The sequence below is a fragment of the Otolemur garnettii genome, unplaced genomic scaffold (genome assembly GCF_000181295.1).
Source record: "Otolemur garnettii isolate 467f Iridium unplaced genomic scaffold, OtoGar3 scaffold00096, whole genome shotgun sequence".
NCBI lineage: Eukaryota > Metazoa > Chordata > Mammalia > Primates > Galagidae > Otolemur > Otolemur garnettii.
This window is the reverse complement of record NW_003852491.1, coordinates 5,667,617-5,687,931: the sequence shown is the minus strand read 5'-3', so window position 1 is coordinate 5,687,931 and position 20,315 is coordinate 5,667,617. Positions and strand designations below refer to the sequence as shown.

The 20,315-nt window shown below is 47.4% G+C and overlaps 1 protein-coding gene across 1 annotated transcript in view; it reads right to left on the bottom strand.

Moving 5' to 3' along the window:
• KIAA0556 (KIAA0556 ortholog) overlaps positions 1 to 20,315 on the bottom strand; it is a 235,310-nt gene that overhangs the window by 41,070 nt on the left and 173,925 nt on the right. The window contains exon 14 of the mRNA XM_003795751.3: positions 10,533 to 10,670. Coding sequence (XP_003795799.1) covers positions 10,533 to 10,670 — 138 coding nt within the window. The remainder of the gene's footprint in view (positions 1 to 10,532; positions 10,671 to 20,315) is intronic.

Genomic DNA, 20,315 nt, shown 5'->3' with positions numbered 1-20,315 from the left:
AAAAAAAAAAAGAAAAAGAAAAATTAGCCAGGCATGGTGGTAGGCTCCTGTAGTCCCAACTACTCAGGAGGCTGAGGAAGAAGGATTGCTTGAACTCAAGAGCCTGAGGTTGCTGTGAGTTAGGATGACACCATGGTGGGGCAATAGAGCAAGAGTCTCAAAAAAAAAAAGTCGCTATGGACCAACTGTCTCTCACCCACACCCTGGCTGCCTCCTCCACTGGGCAGCATGTGTGTATATGTGTGCATGTACTTGTATCCGTCCAGACTTCTTTTATATATATATACACATACATATATATACACACACATATATAAAATGTATATATATCATGTAAATGTCATTATACCCTAAAGGCTATATGACATCCACTTCTGCACCATAGAAAAGGTGGAGTGAGGTTCTGATTCCTCAACATCCCCTCAGTAAAGGCATAAGGAACATCTTTAGGAAAGGATCCAGATAGGAGATCTTCTCTCCCCTAAAGAACCAGCCTGCTTCCTCCTTTCTAGTAACCATGCCTTGAACCCTAGGCTCTTTCTTCCTTTGCCCCAGCTTCCAGAAGTCCACAGGGAAACACCATCCTGCCACTACCTTAACCTTTAGAACCGTGTATGTACAAGTGTTTTACTCCCTTGGTGTGAATATTTTCTTCCTTGTTTAACTAGTTACTGTCATGCCTTTTGTTGATGTTGATTCAAACCCCTGTTGCAATGGGTTTTCAAAAGGGCAGTTTGAAACCCTGTGGCTGGCCTGTGGTTAATGGGAGCACATTTCCTAGCCCACATTTCGCCTTTATCCTCCTTTACAGTTGATGAGAACTAACCATGCAGAGACTGTAGTGCATGTTGAATACAACAATATTAATATTATTTTGATCTAACTAATTAGTTAACTCGGCAAGGCTACTTTCCTCCCCAGCCGGGTGTAGAGTGGCATGTCTCTTCCAATGAACACATGGCTGTTCAACAAAGATTAATGGCAGCGCAGTTCCACTGTGACAGCTACCAAAGCGGAGCTGTGGGCTTTAGCACTCGCACGTCTCTTTCCCCAGAGACAAGCACCTGTCAGCGCAGCCAGCACAACCTCAAGAGAAGCGTCTGGAGCAAAGCATTGGCTGGGCCTTAATACCGAATCCGGGTGGGCCCATTAAAGGCAGCTCTTCCTTGGCCTGGATATACATCTGATTGGGTTTCGGCTTCATTCGTGCACTGCTCTGGGACCCACGCAGACAGTGATGCTCACTCTGGAGGTTCTGCCACTGGCTGGGAGCACACACTGTTCCCTCTGTGTAGGGACAGCCTGAGCTGCTGCCTCTCCTTGCTCTTTTCCCAGAAGTGCCGGCTCCAGAACAGGAGGGAGCTAGGAGCTTTGGGCTGATTGGAGGAGACCTACGGTTTGCCTGTTTGCCTCCCAGGCTCACTGCTTATGCCCTGACTGCAGGTTTGTCAAGCATGGGGTGACTTGGGGGAGTGGGGTGCTTTGGGGGAGTGTGCTGCTGCTCAGAGACCACCACCCATGCCCAAGGCTGACTCCTCCAGGAAGCCCCCTGGCTCCCTGTCTGTCCTTCCTCCTCAATTCTAGTTGAATGGAGGGTCTTCCTCTGGGCTGTCAGAGTTGGGCTTCCACCCTGGCTCCCTGCATCTATTACTAGTCAAGTGTCTACATGTGCATGCCTGTGCTTGCCAGAATGCATGAACTTCAAGAACAGGGGATGGGCCTATTTCTATCTATCTTGAGGCCTTGTTCTGGAGACCAAATTTGCTCCTTTCCTTGAGTAAGAAGTTACAGGGAGCTCTGGGGAGGAGACCTCGATGGCCTTTTACATGTCCTTGGGAAGACGAGCAGTGAAAAGCATGCTTTGTGATGTGAACATTTAGTTTTCTTAATGAAGAACATGGTGGGACATCATGACATTTGACAAGGACCTGAAACATGCCAGTCTCTGAGCAGACCACTCTGTGTCCCACTCGACATCACAGACAAAGGACATGGATGGCACCTGACAGATTAGATCATAAACTGGTGGCCCTACAGCTGAACTCATGCTGGTTTAGCCACAGTCCATTTAATAATCTCAGAATTAATTGAGAAAATTAAAAAATTGGGAGCTTTCGCATAACAATGTGCATTTCTGACCTCCTTTGAAATCTTGAGCTGCCTGGCAGCACCAGCCAGTGTCACAGTGCTGAGGAACGGCTGCCCTCCAGCAGAGCACAGCTCTCCCGTGACCACAGTCTCTCTCCGTGGAAGGCAGGACTTTGTAGTGGGCACTGGACTGCCTTGTAGTCATGTGATTACCAACAAGTTGCTCTGTTTTTCTGTTTCTCAGTTTCCCCATCTGGATATTGGGGAAACTGAGACAGAGCCAATCTCATAGGACTGCTATGCAGAACACTAGAGCTGATATATGTAAAGGGCTTTAAATTCCACCTGCCACATGCTCAGGGAATGTGAACTACCAGCACATCTTGTCCTCAATCTACTGCCTGGATTTACACTCCCATCCAGGCTGGCTGCTGAGGGTCAGCCCAGAGACCCCTGCCCCTGTAGGCCCAGTACAGCAACCACTCTGTTCCTGGTAGAGGCTTAAGGCTAGCATAGAGGAATCCCATCCAATCCACTCTGGGCTGGGGCTTTTAATTACTCTTGTTACTTTAGGCCAACACTCCACTATGTCCAGGCTGAGGCCCTAATTTTTGCAATTTTATCCACCCAAACAGTATGGTGGTCTATTGTGGGTCCTGGCCAACGTGGGATGCAAAGCAAACAAGCAAGGGCCCTCTCCTGGAGGAGTTCATGTCCAACTATCAATTGAGGGCTTGCAGGCTCAAATGCTTGTGCCCTAAAGCCATGGGGGTCTGCGAACTGGAGGATATGCACTCCCAAGTGCAGAGGGAGGAGGGGCTACTCAGCTGCACCAAGTGAATGCCATGGAGGGGATGCTGCCAGCTCAGCATAGCCAATTTCTAAATATTGTTAAATGAGTCACAAGCTGTAAAACACCACGAGGGGCAAACAGCATACATCCGCAGGGTGGGCTGGGCTAGGGGGAGCCAGTTTGTGGTATCTGAGGCTCAGTGAAGAAATCTGTTGGGATGCATGAGACTTGGGGCCAGGAGGGTGTGGCTGGAGCCCCTAGAAGGGGCCTAGGACAGGGCAGAGGGGAGGGCCGGGGGACGTTTGTGTGTGAAGTCAGGCTGAAGCAGAACCTTGATGTTTTAAAAGGCAGGATATGGAACCAGAGGGGCCATGCATTCCAGGCACTTGGAGTGGCAGGAGCTGAGGCAGGAGGAGAGGAGAGTTTTGTGGGGGCCAGAGGGAGATCATAGCTGTACAGGATGGAAGGGCTCCCCTCCATCACATCACCTCACATGGCCCTGGCTGTGAGCTTGCAGGGGCAGGCAGCCCCACCTGGGACAATGGATAAGCCTTTGCTGATGAGAAGGGACTGGGCACATGGTGGGGGGAGGGGAAATGGGGAGGAGGCCCATGGTGGGCAGAAAGGGAAGGACAAGTGTGGAGTGATGTAGGGGTTTGCAGAGTGGGAGTGACACTGCACTCCCAGGAAGAATGATCAAAAAAAATGTCTGGTAGCCAGGCCTGTAGCTAGGATCTGGGGTTATGTCTCAAGGAAGATTCAGGTTTGGGAGACAATAAATTCAGTACATGTGACTCTACATCCTTAGAGAAAAAGAAAAAGCACCTAGTTGAGGCGTCATCTCTTACTCTCTCTGGTGAAAAATCACCAGGTAAAAACCTGGAGAGTGCACCTTAATTTCCAATTGGGACTCTAACCTTCTCTTAATCTAACTTCCTGTGGATAATGTAGGCCCACCTTAAGCAGCAAGGCAGGTGTGGCCTAGGGGTTTTCATGAAGACATTCTCTTTCTGCAGGGACTGCTGCAATAAACAGTGAGTCTGATGTCAACAGGGTCTACCACCTGGAAGCTGAGGATAAAGCCACCAGAGAAGAAAGAGAAGTGATGGAGGGAGGCAGATTCCTGAGGACATCGTGTGAGTTCCTGGATTCTGCTGTGCGTACAGCCAGCCACCCCAGACTCTTCTGTTGTAACACAGCCAAAGAATTCTCTTTTGTGCTTATCCCAGTTTTAACTGGGCTTTCTGTCCTTTGCTACCAAAAGAATCCTAGCAGATACCCTAGCCCTGCTCCTGAGAACTCTAGTCACTAGACTGAGCTATTGACTCAGATCTGGCCGAGGTTGGCAGAAGGCTCATCCCCGGGATCTGGGATTATCCTGCTATCCTGCTGCCTGGCGCCAGCACCTGTATGTGGGTGAGCAGCCTTCCCCTGCTCAGGTGTCTGCACCCAGCCCCCATGGTCTGTATAGTACAGGACGTGGGCCTCAGCTTCTACCCTGGTTCTCCATCTCCTCTCATTCTTGCTTCAAGTAAAGGTTGGCTCTGAATCCCGATGTTCTTGGTAGGCCCTTCTTACCAGAGGCTGAATTCTCTGCTCATCTCTCCTTCCTCTGCTGGCTGGGAGGCTGCTTCAGACCTCAGCCTCCCTGGCCTTTCATAGCTACTCTGCCTGCATCCATCTGAGTGTGGACCCTGCCTACAGACCTCAGCAGCTGCATCCCCCCCAGCGGCAACTGACAGTGGCCTAGCCCACGCCTAAGGTCAACAGCTTAGGAAGATTCTCATGCAACAGGGTCAGCACCCTTGCCACCAGGTGCCCTGCTAATATGCCACAATACTTCCCAGATCCAACCATGCCCACACCCTGCTGTGGGCCGTCAGGCCATAGTGACTCAGCTGACCAGATGAAGGTTATACCTTTGACTTCAAGGTCATTGCCACATTTGGTCTTGGTTTGTATCCTGATCTAAACAAACCAAGTGTTAAAAAACAATTTTGAGACAATTAGGAATATTTAAATACAGAGTGGGTAATAGCGCCTAATAATTAATTATGGTCAGGCACAATGGTGGCATCAGGGTTACATAAAAACAAACAAATGCATTTTTTGTGTTAGAGATGCATACTGAAGAATTTATGAGTGAAATAGTGTGATAGCTACAATTTATTTTCAAATGTTAGGCGGATAGAAGAAACCAGAATGGCAGAATGTGTATAACCGAAGCTGGTGATGGAAATACACTAATCTCTTCAGTTTTGCATTCATTTGAAAATTTCCTCCCAGAAAAAGGTACTGCTGAAAATGCAAATACTGTCAGGGGATGAATTAAGTCTCCCTGAGGTACACCCCCTGAGCACTGTTATCTTCAACCAAGCCACCTCTTCCCTGAGCTGGACTAGCCTTAGCTAGATCATGCTGTCAGCCCTCTCTCTGGGCTTCCTTCCCTCCCCATCCGTTTTCCAAACAGCAGTCAGTGGTCTCTTATATTCCTCAATTGGACCATGTTACCTCCAGCTTACAACCCTCCAGTATGCCACTAATAGCTGACATGTGTATAGAACACAAAGGCCAGGATTTTCAGAGCATTTTACATGTATTGACTGAATAAAATTACCCCAGTTTTCAGATGAAACTGAGGCACAGAGTTGTCGAGTAACTTGCCCACGGCCACATGGATTTGTCTCCGGGGGCTGACTCCAAGCATCCATCCTGCCACTCTTGGAATAAGGGCCAAATCTGCTAGGTGCACATGACCTGGCTCCCTGCTCCTGCTGGGGCCTCTCCTGTGTTCCCCATGCTCCAGACACTTGACTCAACCGTCCTGGAACCAGCTAAGCATATCCCGTCTCAGGGCCTTTGCTCTTGCTGTGCCCCTGCCAGGAATACTTTTTCCCCCAGTGACCACATGGTGGCTCCTTCTCATCCTTCAGGGCAGTGAAGGCCTCTGACCACCTTGTCCACAGCAGCCCTGTCTCCTCCTCCCTAGGCCTCCTCCCACCCTATTTCATTGTCTTCAGAACACTCAGCACAGCTGGAATAACGTTATTCTTTGTATTCTTATTGACTGTCCCTCCCCTGCCAGAAAGAACAGGACTGTGGACAGGACCTTGTCTATTTGTCCAGCATCACACCCTCAGCCCCAAGACCTGCACAGCCTCATATGTAGTCACCAGCCACACATAGCTTCTTAAATTAAAATTACTTAAAGTTAAATAACATTGTAAGTACAGTTTCTCAGTGGCATTAGCCAATTTCAAATTCTCAATAGCCACCTGGGACTAGCAGCCACTGTAGTAGACAGGGCAGATAGTGACAGTTCTATCATCACAGAAAGTTCCAGTGGGAAGCACTGGCCTAGGCCACATGACATGTCATGGAAACATACCCCCGGGGAAATGCAGCATTCATTCCATAGGCGACTTCACGAGCCCCTTTCTGGGTCTAAAATATACCTCAGGTGCCTACCCTGCCTGGACACTCACTGCTGCCCCACTGACCAGACTGGAGGGGGCACAGCATGGCAGTGTTGGGGGTGAAGATGGGGGTGCTGTGTCTGTCTTCACAGAGGGATGGTACACTGTGGCAGGTAAGTATTATGACTGTCACAAAGGAAGATGAGTAGAGTGTGGGGAGCCACTGGAAGCCACTATTTGGATGGGGTACTGCCTACCCCAGAAGAGAGCTGGTTGGTTCATTCCTCCCAACAGGTGCCACTCTGAAAGGGAAGCAGTGCTAAGGAAAATTGGAGAAAAGCCACTGGACCTCCTATCCCCCTCCCTCCCAGCTCTGTGCCTTACAACCTGCTGGCTGGGCAAGGCATTTAATCTGGGAGACATCAGAAGATGGGACACATACATTATCACATCCTCCCCTCCTGAACCCAAAGCAGATGTCACTCATCCATCACAGCATGCTTTCCTTGATGAACCAGAGGAAGGTTCCAGATCCTTCTCAGGGTAGCACTCCAGGAGAAGCCACTTCCCATCAGGGCTGGCAAAAGAAACATGGTCTATCTACCATGTGGGATCTCCTCATCGTAAGCCCTGGCTTCTTCATCCACAAGATGGGGAACACCACTGCCCACCCTGTAGAAATTTCTGGGCATAACAGGGCAGATTCACTCATTCAGTTTTCATTCACACAGGAGCCTTTACTGAGTGCCCACTGGGTGCCTTATGTGTGACTGATGTCCGCAGCCTTCAATACACGGCAACTGCCACAGCAGGGACATGCGGGTGCTGCCTTCCGTGCACTGCCACAGACAGATGGCAGCCTCCGTGTCCTCACTTCCCCTCTGAAGTCCCTCTCCCCAGGCCACATCACACCTACCGTGTCACCTAATGAGGGGGAAAGCCGCCCATAAATGTTAATATGAGGATTTAACAGGCGGCACATTTTCCAATAAAAAAAAAGGCCCCCTTTTTCTAGTACCTTCTTTTCTTATGTTCTAAATAAGCCTTGGTTGGATTAGTGCCCCGCATTTAACTTTTCTTCCTCGGATTCCCATACACAAAACACTGTATTAACAAGCCGTGTCTACCAGGCCTAGCTATATTTCCTATAAACTCTCATTTTATCTCCTCTAAAACACACAGTAATAGCATTCTCCGGAGAATATTAAATCAAACCAACCTGCAGCTGCATTTGTTTGCGCTATTCTGCCCCCAGTAAATTCTGGCAACAGATGGGTGTGCGTTACATAAGCGGTGCCCTGGCAGGGACTGCAGTCTTCACACTCCCCCCACCCTGCCCCCTGGGGGGAGAAGGAGTTCGGCTCTCTAATCCTTGCAGGCAACAGCTCCCCAAGCAGCACAACAACACCCCAGTGCTCCTTTGAGACTCTTAAGACCCTATTCCTTTCTCAAATTGTATAGGCATAGGAAGGCTGAGTATAGGTTAAAGAAGAAAGGCAGGCTTGGGCCAGAAGGGATGAAGCTTATCTTCTTTGTAATCCAGCACATGAAATCTGCTTTCCTGGGCCTGAGATATATATTCAATGACAGGGCCAAGCATTAGGGCACAGGCCTGGGCAGCCAGCATAGTTTCATTACCCATTCTAGAAGAGGGGCTGGTGACCACCTTCGGCAAGTGCTGAGCAGGACTTGGAAACAGAGGAGCTGGCCCTAGATGCTCAGAGTGGCTGCAGCCTTGTGGGCTAAGGCTGCGTTCCCAACTTGGAGGTCAGCCTCCAGGTCAGCCTCCGAGCACACGAGGGGCCAGGGCTGGCAAGGGGTCAAGGGGCGCTGCATGCCCAGAGGAACTTCTCACTTATTCCAGCGGTGTGGTCTTCTTTTCCTCAACTTTAAACTCTTAATTTAAAATTTTCCCCAAATTAAAAAACTCTAAACACAGAAATTAGAGAAAGCTTTCTGTTACTTCTCTGGGCAGCACCGTGCGTGAAGAGAGCCAGCCAGGACTGTCGGCTCTGTCAGTCTCCAGATCTGCAGTGCCTAGCGACTGACAGGCACTGAGGACACAGTTATTAGGTGAATGGACAGCTGAGAGAGTGGCAGAACTAGCAGGAAGAAGCCTGAGAAGCGAGGAAGGAGGGGGAGGAGTGACCCACCTACACCGGGTTCCTAGCCCTGCCTCTCACCTCTTTGTAGTCTTGTGCAAGTCACCTACCCCGTCATATGCTTAGGCCTCCAGAGAGATATCAGAAAGGAAAATACAACTGCTTATGGGGTATTGGGAACACAAGGTCATTCATTCTTTCATTCATTCATTCATTTCTCCCTTCATTACAGCAGGAATGGAGACAACTCAGGCCATGCTCTCAAGGGGTCCATGACATTGTAGGGAAAGCAGATGCAAATTTGGTGTAGGGGATGATGAAACTTATTCACGAGGTCCAGAAGTAGTGCAAGGGGCAGAGGAAGATGGGCCACATCAGCTTCCTGGAGAAAGTGATGTGTGGGTGTTCCCGGAATATGAAGCAGACAAGGGTACTGTGAGTTGAGCGAGAAGGGCTGGGCCAGGGACCAAAGAAGCAACTTCCATGGGGGCTGCTAGAGAACCAGGCAGTGGGCATGCTGGAGGGCCTATGAGGAGGAGGCAGGTACTGACGGGAGAGAGGCAGGGGCCCAGCACATGGGGATTAGGATATTCTACTCAGGGTTTAACCTTGATCCCCTGGGTCAAGTGGAGCCTCTGAGGGTTTGAAGCAGCAGAGAAGTGTGATCAGCCCTGCTTGGTACTGTTGGGGGCAAACTAGAGGGTTGGACCTAGGCCAAGGAGAGAGATTCAGAGGTTGTAGTCTTCCACAGCTCTATGCACCCTCCACCTGGGCCGCACTTTCTCCTTTTCTGTCTCAGATAACTGCTGTTGTCTCTTTGCACTACAGGTCAGGTGTGTGTTCAAGAACTTTCCTTGATCTTTCCCAGCCAGAGGCAGGACCCCTCCTCTAAGTTCCATGCAGTCTGGATAAGCCAGTTCCAGTCCAAAGATGAGTTTTGTTTTAACTATACGGTAGTTGAAAAAGAATTCACATTAACTACTGACATTTACAAACCAGGAAGATTCATGCCAAAACTCAGATTTCCAGCTGGCTGGGAATATTTAGAAGATCTAGCAGCACTGGTTAGTATTCCTATAGAGTAATCATTAGCTGAAGCTAAGAAGTGGCCTTCCCTGCATCTGGGGCCTGGGTTTGTTAGTTTGCCACAGTCCCCACCACTCCCTATTGTCTCTCAAACAATACTGAGGGTAAGAATCAGTTCTTGTTTGTAATCTCACCTGAATTATCACTTCCCTTATGGAAGATTTGAAAGGAAAATACAGTTCTCGCCCCTATGTCTATCATAGATGGGAAACAAGACAGGCTGAGTGAGTTCCTGTGCTTCCTCACTCATTTAGTTCCATGCTAGAACCATGAATATCTCAAAACAGTCCAGAGAGGGTAGGACAAGGGTATGGATACAGGCAGTGGTATAAGTATAAATAGTGGATAGTGCGTCCAGGGTGAAGAATTCCATTGTAATCAGACTTCACCTTATAAAGTACAAACAATGTAACCTAATTGGATATACCCTCATATTAACCCAAAATAAAAAAAAAATTGTGGATAGTATGAGAGTAGAAAGCAGAGGATGGATACTCAAACCAGAGAGCCACAATACCCAGAGGATACAACCCTGGTTATTCTGAGTGGGGTCCTCAGACCAGGAGCACCACACTCTGGGAGCTGGTGAGACACACAGAATCTCAGGCCCTGCCTCACACTTGGTGGATCAGAAGCCACATTTTAGCAAGATCTCCAGGTGAGTCATCACACGTTAATGTTCAAGAAGCCATGGCTAAGAGTCCGAAGGCACAGGTTCAAATTTTCACCCTGCAGGAAGTTACATAACTTCTCTGTGTCTCTGTTTTCTTATCTGTAAAATGAGCCTCAGTTCATATTTTTCCAGTTCTCCAAAGGGTGGCCTGATTTTACTTTCCAAACCTTAGAAGCTGGAAGCTCTGTTTCTGGTGGCTCTGAAGAATGTAGTGTGACCAAAAGCCCCAGCCCACCCCAATAGGTCCACCCCAATAGGCCCCTGCTGCACATACAGGAAGGGCAGCAGAGCCCTTTAGGAATCAGGCTATCAGTGAACTACTAAGTGCTTCCACCAACCACATGCCCAGCAAGGAGCTGCAGCCTGTTACTTACACCATCAGTTGTCCAGTAATTCCAAACCTTGATCTTGGCCAGATCGAAGTCGCACAGCTGCCTTGTATTGCGGATAACGAAAAAGAGTTGGAGTGGTGGGTGGAAGGGGCAGGTCCACAAAGAAGGCTCTTTCTTGCCCTGAAAGGCCAGCAAGAGAAGAAAGTTGTTAGGCACTTTTCTGCCTCTCCCCAGAGTGATTCTTTGGCTCATGAAAACCAGGAGAGCACGGGGCACAGGGAGCCAGGCCTCCTCTGCATCATCCGGGTAGGGATCACATCTTATCCCATCTGGACTGTACTTCACAGCAGACTATACCACCCCTGTCCCCACATGGGCCCCTCTGATGCTGATGTGCCACCCAGACAGAATTTAAAATGCAGCGGGCTTTATTTTAATCAACTTAATCGGCTTTGCAGAGAGCACTGGGGGTGGGGAGAGGCCCCAGAGAGGAGGGTGGGATGAGAGCCACCACTCGCGCTATTTGATTAACCTGGCAAACAGAGCCTTTGATTTTCTTTTGTAAAATCCTGTCGAATTTTTAAAAATTAAAAATAGAAGAGAAAGAAAGAAACTGGCTCAGGCATTTGTTGGGACAGAGCCATGGCACTGAGCCTTGGTATTTATTCTGTTCCTTTCAGGGTTTCCAAGGCTCGAGGTCTCAGTTTGCAGGCAGTAGCAACCAGGGTCTCTCCTTGAGGCCCAAGGGGCAAAAAAGCAGGGACTCTGTCATTTTCACCCACACCCACGACACCATCATGAGTGCTGCAGGTGCAGATAGCCAAATGCCACAGCAGAAGACTTTTCTCAACCCTAGTGGCCTCCTCTCGTCTCTTTGATACCTCTCCTGCTCTCCATCTGGAGGAAACTCACAGTTGTTCCCAGACCTGTCAGTGCTGGTTCAACCCTAGTTAGTGCCTTTGCACAGACTGGGCCTCCACTTACTTGCAATTGTCCTCCTGCCCTTCTCACTTTAGGGAAATTCAGCTAAAATATGACATAGCCCCCATGATCATCTCTTTCCCTGCATCTGCTGTCAATTACTCTCCCCTCAAGATACTGTCAGCTGCTTGCAGTCCCCAAGCTCGGAGCCTAACTCAGTGTCCTACGATCACCTCTTCACATCCACATTATGCCCCCACTCAGCTGTGAGCTCCTTAAGGGAAGGGGCAGTGTCTAGTTCATTTCAGAGCCTTCAGCATTCAGCACAGTTCCTTGGCACACGGCAAATGCCAGAAAAAATTCTTTTACGAATGCATAAATGACTGAATGAATGGATAAATGAAGTGCACCTCCTGGAAACAGTCCTCTCATCAAAACTTTACACAAAAGACTGTAAGCTAGATCCAGCTTGTAGAGGGATTTGTTTGGTTCCTGAAATGTTTAAAAAAAAAAAAAGGCAGGGGCGGTGCCTGTGGTTCAAAGGAGTAGGGTGCCAGCACCATGTACCGGAGGTGGCAGGTTCAAACCCAGCCCCGGCCAAAGGAAAAAAAAAAAAGACAAAGACAAATTCATTGTCAGCACTTAAACATGGGGAGATTGCCCCCCGCCCCGGGGATCAGAGATCTGGCTCCTCTGCAGACTTAGAAGCAGTGGCAGCTAAGGGTCTCTGATGGCCATTTCCTGGGGGTTTATGTGTATGGCCCTAAAGCCTGCAACTCTCCAGGGCCCCACAGTCCTCATCACTCCCTAGTGTTTTACATCTGCCTCACTTTAGTTCTATGTCCCCGCCTGGCCATTGCAGGCAGCTGAGTTGGGAGGTTTTTCTTTGGGGCTGAGCAGTGTGGCAAGACTCACCTGCCAATAAGCAACTACAGTGGCGGTGACACTGGCTGAGCTGTCCCTTTGATCTGCAAGCAGCACCATCTCCTATTTGAGAACATCCCAACAGACCCTCATCCCCAGGAACGTGCCTGCTACTTGATAGAGAAAGGGAGGGGGACTGGCTGATCTGGGGTCTCGTTGGCCCCCAGGAGATGGGAGGTCCAGGCTCCAGCTGCTGGGGAGAATAAACGAGGCTTGTTTTGGTGACAATGGTGCCTTTCAGGAGGGAGGAGATTGCTTTTGTTAAGGGGGAGTGATTTGTTCAAGGGGTTCTGACTTGCTCTGGCAAGTTTCTCAAGCTCTGCAAGAACTTTTAGTGCTCTGGGCAGCTGCCAGGGGTCAAGAAACCAAATCTCAAAACCCAGCATTTGAGTCTCACTCCTTCGCTGAGTGAGAGCCTGAAATGGGTCGCTGTGGTTGCCTGACAAAAGAAGAGACTGAAGGCTGACCCTTAGATGTGGGCGAGGGGACTGTAATTGATTTTCCTTCACATTTCTGTCAGCAGGAGGAATAACAGGAGGGCTAAGTGGGAATTGTGGTGTTCAAAGTCAGAGAATATTAACCTGCGGATAACTCCAGGCCTCATTAGCAACTGAGCCTTCTGATGTTTCCCTTCCACAGCCAGAATCTCTGAAAGAAAGGCTGATGGGAAGCTGCCCAGGGCTGACCCGGCACCTGCTGGGCAAACCCCTTGGTGCCAGGCGGATTGTCCACCGCTCCTCCCTCCCCATGGCAGGTGGTAGAAAGACAGCAGAACAAGAATCAGGGCACCTTCATGCTGCTGTTATTTCCCAGTTCTCTGGAGACCCAGGGGGGTGGGTAGCGCTGTAACACCTGCCATCCTGATGGGGGAATGAAGCTCAACAAAGGTGTGATGTACCCAGGGTTGCTCCGTGCCCACGTGGTGAAGATTTGAACCTCAATCTTTAATTCATTAATTCAGTCTGTGTCAGTCTGGCTTGCCCCAGAAGCAGACCCTGAGGCAAGAATCCAAGCCTAAGTAGTTTATTTAGAGAGAGAAGGAAACAGTAGTAGGAGGGTGGGGAAGCGAGACAGGGGAGTGGGGAAGGGAGCCCGAAAGGCTGTGTTATCAGGCTTGCTGCTTCTAGGGGGTCAGGGAATCTGGTAGCCAGTGTGAGGTACACCTCTGAGTGACTCCACCTTTGGGACTAGGAACCTGGGGTATTTATATCCCAACTCCCACCCGTGTTGGTTGGGGTGGCTCGGTCTTCTACCCCTAGTTTGGGCCGTGTGGCAGGCAAAGTGGGGCCTGGGGGCCAGACAAAGAATCCTCCAGGCTAGAATTCTCCATGCAGGCACAGAAGCAAGGGGTGTGTGAGTGAGCATGGGCAGCCTCTGCTACAGACTCGCTCAACAAATACAGAAGCTCATCCCTCCTGGGGGGTAGACACTGAGCCAGACCCATGAACCTGAGCCACCTCCCAGTCCCAGCAGCTGTGTACTAGTAGGGAAGGCAAACAGGTAAAATTTCCAAAGGGAAGAAAATCAAGAAGGGATAAATTCTATGAAGAAAATAAGAAAGAGCAGCTAGTTTAGAATGGATGGTCAGGGAAGGCTTCCCCAAAGAGATAACTTTCTAACTCAGGGGTCCTCAAACTTTTTAAACAGGGGGCCAGTTCACTGTCCCTCAGACTGCTGGGGGGCCGGACAGCGGGACCCGGGATGAGTTGGCTGCTAAGCAGGACAGGCAGTAGTGGCAAAAACACCGGGCAGGCCAGATAAATGTCCTAGGCAGGCTGCATGTGGCCTGTGGGCCGTAGTTTGAGGACGCCTGTTCTAACTCCTAAACCAAAGGTGCTTTCCTATTCCTAACACTGATCTAACCACCTGCAGGGAAATGCCAGACCACCCTTAAAAGCAGCTCAGATTTGTGGTCAGGTTCACACTTGTAATATTAGCACTGTGGGAGGCTGAGGCAGGAGGATCTCCGAGCTTAGGAGTTCAAGATCAGCCTGAGCAAGAGCAAGACCCTGTCTCTACTAAAAATAGAAAAATTATCTGGGTGTTGTGGTGGGTGCCTGTAGTCCTGGCTACTTGGGAGGCTGAGTCAGGAGAATCGTTTGAGCCCAGGGGTTGGAAGCTGCTGCGAGCTAGGCTGAGGCCAATGCACTCTACCTAGGGCAACAGAGTGAGACTCTGCCTTAAAAAAAAAAAAAATTTAATAAATTATTGTATTAAAAAAGGAGCAAACTGTCAATACGTAACAATTTGTAAGACTGTCAAAGATAAGATGCTGAGTGAAAAAAGTCAATCTCACAAAGGTTACCTACTGTATGATTTCATTTACATATAATAGCACTCTTGAAATGACAAAACACATAGAAAGAGAACAGTTCAATGGCTGCCCAGTGTTAGGAATGGGCACAGGGAGGTGTGGCCATAAAGGGGAGCCTAAGAGAATTCCCTGGTGATGATGGCACTGGTCTGTTTCTTGATGTCATGGTGATTATACAAATGTATGTATGTTACAGAATTACATAGAACTATATAAGCATTTACACAAATGAGTGTTTGAAAGTCTGTAAACAAGGCTGGACAATTAAGTTCATGAACTCATCTTAGAGTTCATGAGGTACAACATACCTCATGACTGAATATCACTATGCCCCTTCAAAGTACTCCCCTTGGACCTCGAATGATTATAGTGATATTCAGCCATTAAGTATGTAGCACTTCTTCTAGGATGAGTTCAAGAACTTAATTGTCTGACCTCTTATTACACCAATGTCAAGGTCCTGGTTTTGATAATGTATTATAGTTGCATATAACGTACCATTGGGGGAGGCTGAGAAAAGGCACAGGGGATTTCTGTCTCTTTTTAAAAACTGAGATATAAATCACATATCATAAAATTCACCATTTTTAAGTGTACAATTCACAAGGTTATGCAACAATCACCACTACATTTCCCCACCCTTAAAGGAAACCAAACATCCATGAGCAGTGACTCCCTATTCCTGCTTCCCCCAACCCCTGGCAACCACTGATCTACTTTCTGCTTCTATGAACTTGCCTATTCTGGACATTTCATACACATGGAATTACCTAGTATGTGGCTTTCTGTGTCTGGCTTGTTTCACTTAGTATGACGTCAAGGTTCAACCAGCAAGTCTTTTGCCTTTTATGTTTGCATTGCCTTTTATGGCTGAATAATATTCCATTGTATGGATATACTGCATTGTCTTTATTTATCAGTTGATACACATGTAGGTTGTTCCTACCTTTTGGTTATCATGAATAAAGTTGCCGTGAACATTCATGTACACTTTTTTTTAATAAACAGATGTTTTTAATTCTCTTAGGTATATTACCCAGGAATGGTGTTGCAAGGCCATAGGGTAACTTTACACTGAACTTTTTGAGAAACTACCCAAATGTTTTCCAGAGTGGATGTACCATTTTACATTGCTACCAGCAAAGTATGAGGGTCCTAATTTCTCTAAATGCTTACCAATATTTATTTTCACTTTTCTTTTTTAAATTATAGCCAGCTCGGTGGGTGTGAAGTGATTATCTCCTGGTTTTGATTTGCAGTTTCCTAATGATTAATGATGTTGAGTATCCTATCATGTACTTGTTAGTCATTTGTGTATCTTCTTACGGAAGCATCCATTCAACATCTTTTGGTCATATTTTAATTGGATTATTCATCTTTTTGTCACTGAGTTTAAGAGTTTTTCCTTCTTCTGTACACTAGACTCTCATCAGATATAAAATTTGCAGATATTTTACCCCATTTTGTGGGTCATATTTTTACTTTCTTGATAGTGCCCTTTGAAGAAAAAAGGTTTTGAATTTTAATGAAGATGATTTATCTATTTTTTTTTTCGTATTATTGCTTGTGCTTTGGATGTCGCATCTAAGGCTCCGTTGACAATCTCAGGCTACAAAGATTTACATGTATGTTTTCTTCTAGGAGTTTTAAAATTTTAGCTCTTACATTCAGGTCTTTAATCCATCAAGTTTTTTTTTTTGTATAAAGTATAAGGTAGAAGTCCACCTTCATTTCTTTGTGTGTGGAAATGCATTCGTCCCAAGGCCACTTTTTGAAAAACGATGCTTTTTCCATTGAATAGTCTTGGCAACCTTGTCAGAATCAATTGACTACAGATGAATAGGTTAAATTCTTAATTCTATCCCATCGATCTGTTATATATTTTATACTTCTTTTGTTAAATTACTAAACATTTTCTTCTTTTGGTGGTGATGCCAACAGAATTGTTTGTTTGTTTGTTTCTTTCTTTTTTTTTTTTTTGAGACAATGTCTCAAGCTGTCACCCTGGGTAGAGTACTGTGGCGTAACAGCTCACAGCAACCTCCAACTCAGGCTTAAGCGATTCTCTTATCTCAGCCTCCCAAGTAGCTGGGACTATAGGTACCCACCACAACGCCCAGCTATTTTTCTGTTGCAGTTGTCATTGTTGCTTTAGCTGGCCTGGGCCGGATTTGAACCCACCAGCTTCAGTGTATGTGGCTGGCGCCCTACCGACTGAGCTACAGGTGCTGCCAGAATTGTTTCTTTATTTCATTTTCCCTTATCTTTTTTATTTCTGTAAAGTCAGTAGTAATAACCCCCTCTACCATTCTGAAGTTTAGTAATTTGAATCTTCTAACTAAAGGTTTGCCAACTTTGTTGATCTTTTCAAAGAAACAAGTTTTGGTTTCATTGATTTTCTCCATTGTTCTATTATCTGCACTATTATTTTTTGGCCAGGGCTGGGTTTGAACCCACCACCTCTGGAGTGAGTAGGGGCCGGCACCCTACTCCTATTCTTTGAGCCACAGGCACTACCCATTCTCTGCACTATTTTTACAACTTCCTATGGGCCTGTAATTATTTCTAAATAAAAAGTTTAAGAATATGTATCGTACATATTTATGTACTGGGACAAAGCATGAATAAGATAGGCAAGAACATAATAAGCATGTGAACAGATTATGTCTTTCTTTTATTATTATTTTTTTTTTTTATAGGTCTTACTCTGTCATCTGGGCTAGAGTGCTGTGGCGTCATCATAGCTCACTGCAACCTCCAACTCCTAGATTCAAGTGATCCTCCTGAACCTCCCAAGTAGCTGGATTATAGGTGCATGACACCACACCTGGCTATTTTTCTTTTTTTTGTAGAGATGGGGATCACTATGTTGCTCAGGCTGGTCTCGAACTCCTGGCCTCAGTGATCCTTGTCTCAGCCTCCCCAAATGCTAGGATACAGGCATGAGCCTCTGTGCTCAGCTTTTCTTTTTGTAAAGATCATTTCTTATAGCAAGATGCGCTCTGAAGAAACAAAAAAATGATGACGTGATAGTGACTAGGGTGGGAAGGAACAGGACTCAGAGTGTTGGATTGGGGAAAGTCTTAAACAACAGTGATGTTTGTACTGAAATATGAATGTGGAGAAGCCACTTGAAAATCTGGAGCGGTGGGATGAGTGGTGCAGGTCAGGGGAGTAAAAGGCAGGCCTGAGGCTGTGGGAGCCCATATGCCGGGCAGGCAGAGCCGGCAGCCTGTTTGTAGAGAGCTCCAGGCCTTGGGGAGGCAGCTGGCCTTCATCTCTGAGGGTGAAGGGGAGTCATAGCAAGGGCTTTGAGTAGGGAAAAGGCACAAGCTGGTATTTTTAAAGATCACTTTGGATACAGAATAGAAAAGGAAATGGTTGGGGAAAGAACAGAAGATGAAAATAAGAAAGGAGGCTGTTTAGTAGCCCAGGTGAGAGGAAACAGGTGATCAAACTTGGGAGGTCCCACTGGTGACCAGAGAAGTAGCCAGATTCAGGTTCTATTTGGGAGGTAGAGCCACAGGACCTGGTGTGCTGGAAGGTGGTAGAGACAGTGTCCTGTTCACATGATCTCTCAAATACATAAAAGTAGGCAATGTATATTTTTAACTTTTTGTTTAGAAATAATTCTATACATACAGAAAATCTCTAAGTTCTTGGAACAATCAAGGAAGATTCTTAAGCAGTGGGTTTGGGTATCTGAGCAGATAGCAATACCATTTACTGACCAAGAAATCTTGAAGGAGGCAGTAATGTGGGGGTGTGGGCAGGAGGAATCAAAACTTAGGTTTTAAGGCTGGGCACGGTGGCTCACGCCTATAATCCTAGCACTCTGGGAGGCCAAGGCAGGTGGATTGCTTGCGCTCAGGAGTTTGAGACCAGTCTGAGCAAAAGCGAGACCCCGTCTCTAAAAAAAATATCTGGGCATTGTGGTGGGCTCCTGCCCCAGCTACTTGGAAGACTGAGGCAAAAGGATCACTTGAGTCTAAGAGTTTCATGTTGTTGTTAGTTATGACACCATAGCACTCTACCAAGGGTGACAAAATGAGATTCTCCCTCAAAAAAAGAAAAAAACCTTAAGTTTTAGACGTCTGTAGTCTGTGATGCCTAGCAGGGATCCAAGAAGAGATGTCAAGTGGGAAGTTGACATTTATGATGTCAGCAACTCAGAGGGACAGGCAGGCCTGAGTATATAAATATGGACTCATCTCGAGCCTGTGGGCCAGGCTGCAGCCAGAGGTGGTTTGGGCACAGAAGGGAAGGCAGTTTGCATGGGGCCTGGGGCGCTCTCACACCTTCTGCATATCTTCAGTTCTCTTTGGAACTGGCCTCCACTTCCAGGTACCTCAGCTGTCAGCTGGGCCCCACCAGCCAGGATTGCATGGCCTTGAGCGAGTCACTCATCCTCCCTGAGATTTGGTTTTCCCAATTACACAATGGGGAGAGTCAGCTGATGCGACCTGTAATCCTAGCACTCTGGGAGGCCAAAGCAGGTAGATTCCTTGAGCTCAAGAGTCTGAGACCAGCCCAAGCAAGAGCAAGACCCCAGCTCTACTAAAAATAGAAAAAACTAGCCAGATGTTGTGGCAGGCGCCTGTAGTCCCAGCTACTTGGGAGGCTGAGGCACGAGGATTGCTTAAATTCAAGAGTCTGAGGTTGCTGTGAGCTATGATGCCAGGGCACTCTACCCAGGGTGACAAAGACTCTAACTCCAATAAAATAAAATAAAATAAAATAAATAAAATAAAATGGTGAAAGTCATTCCAAGGTTCATGTGAAGGTTAAGTGAAGTGGTGTACCAGGCAGTGGCTGGCACATGCCAGTGAAATTGGATGGTTCTGAGAGGTAGCACATTCTCGTTGCCCAGGCCTGGTATGCAGGGTGACCAGCAAGGAGGACCCCACACCAGGGAAGAAGAGGGAATCCAGCCCACCCAAAGCTGGGCTCAGGGATCCAGGGTGATAAAGTTGCTTTACATCCTAACCTCAGGGCCATAAGATAAAAAAATCCCAAGCCCACCAAAAAATGGGCCATCACAGGGCAAAGCTCCCTAGCTTCTGCTAAGCAGAGGAAAAAGGAGAGTAATCATCAGAATTGGTCCCTATCAAATGCAATGATGCTTTTTATTGCCCCTGGTGTGCTCTGTTCTGTAGCACAGGCTTCCAAAATGCCACTGTTGTTCCTTTTTTTTTTTTTTTTTTTAAGAGAAGACAGGGAAAGTATGGCAAGGCCTGGTCCAAGACCCAGAAGCAAGCATCAGCCTACAGACTGGAATCTGGAGGCAGAACAGGGACATGCAAGGCAGGGCATCCGAGCAGCCATTCCCTAAGGGCCTGCTTCACTTAATGTCAGATGGCAGAGCTGCAGAGCTGGAAGCGGGCTCAGACCCACCTAGGCCAACCCTGCAGATGGTTGTTTCCTGGCTATCTAGCCTCTAGCCTGCCTTTTTTTTTTTAAGTGGCAATCTTGAATTTCTTCACAGACAATCTTCCCCTGCCCTATTGGGGGTATCTTGATGGAACTGGCATGAAGGTTGGGCCAGGTTGGGCCACCAGCCTTCCTTTCCTGGGACTGGTTATCTCCAACAGAGTGACACAAGGACAAATGAACAAACATAACTCAGTTAATGTTGGTTGTATTACCAAGTGAAGGCCTTTTTTTTT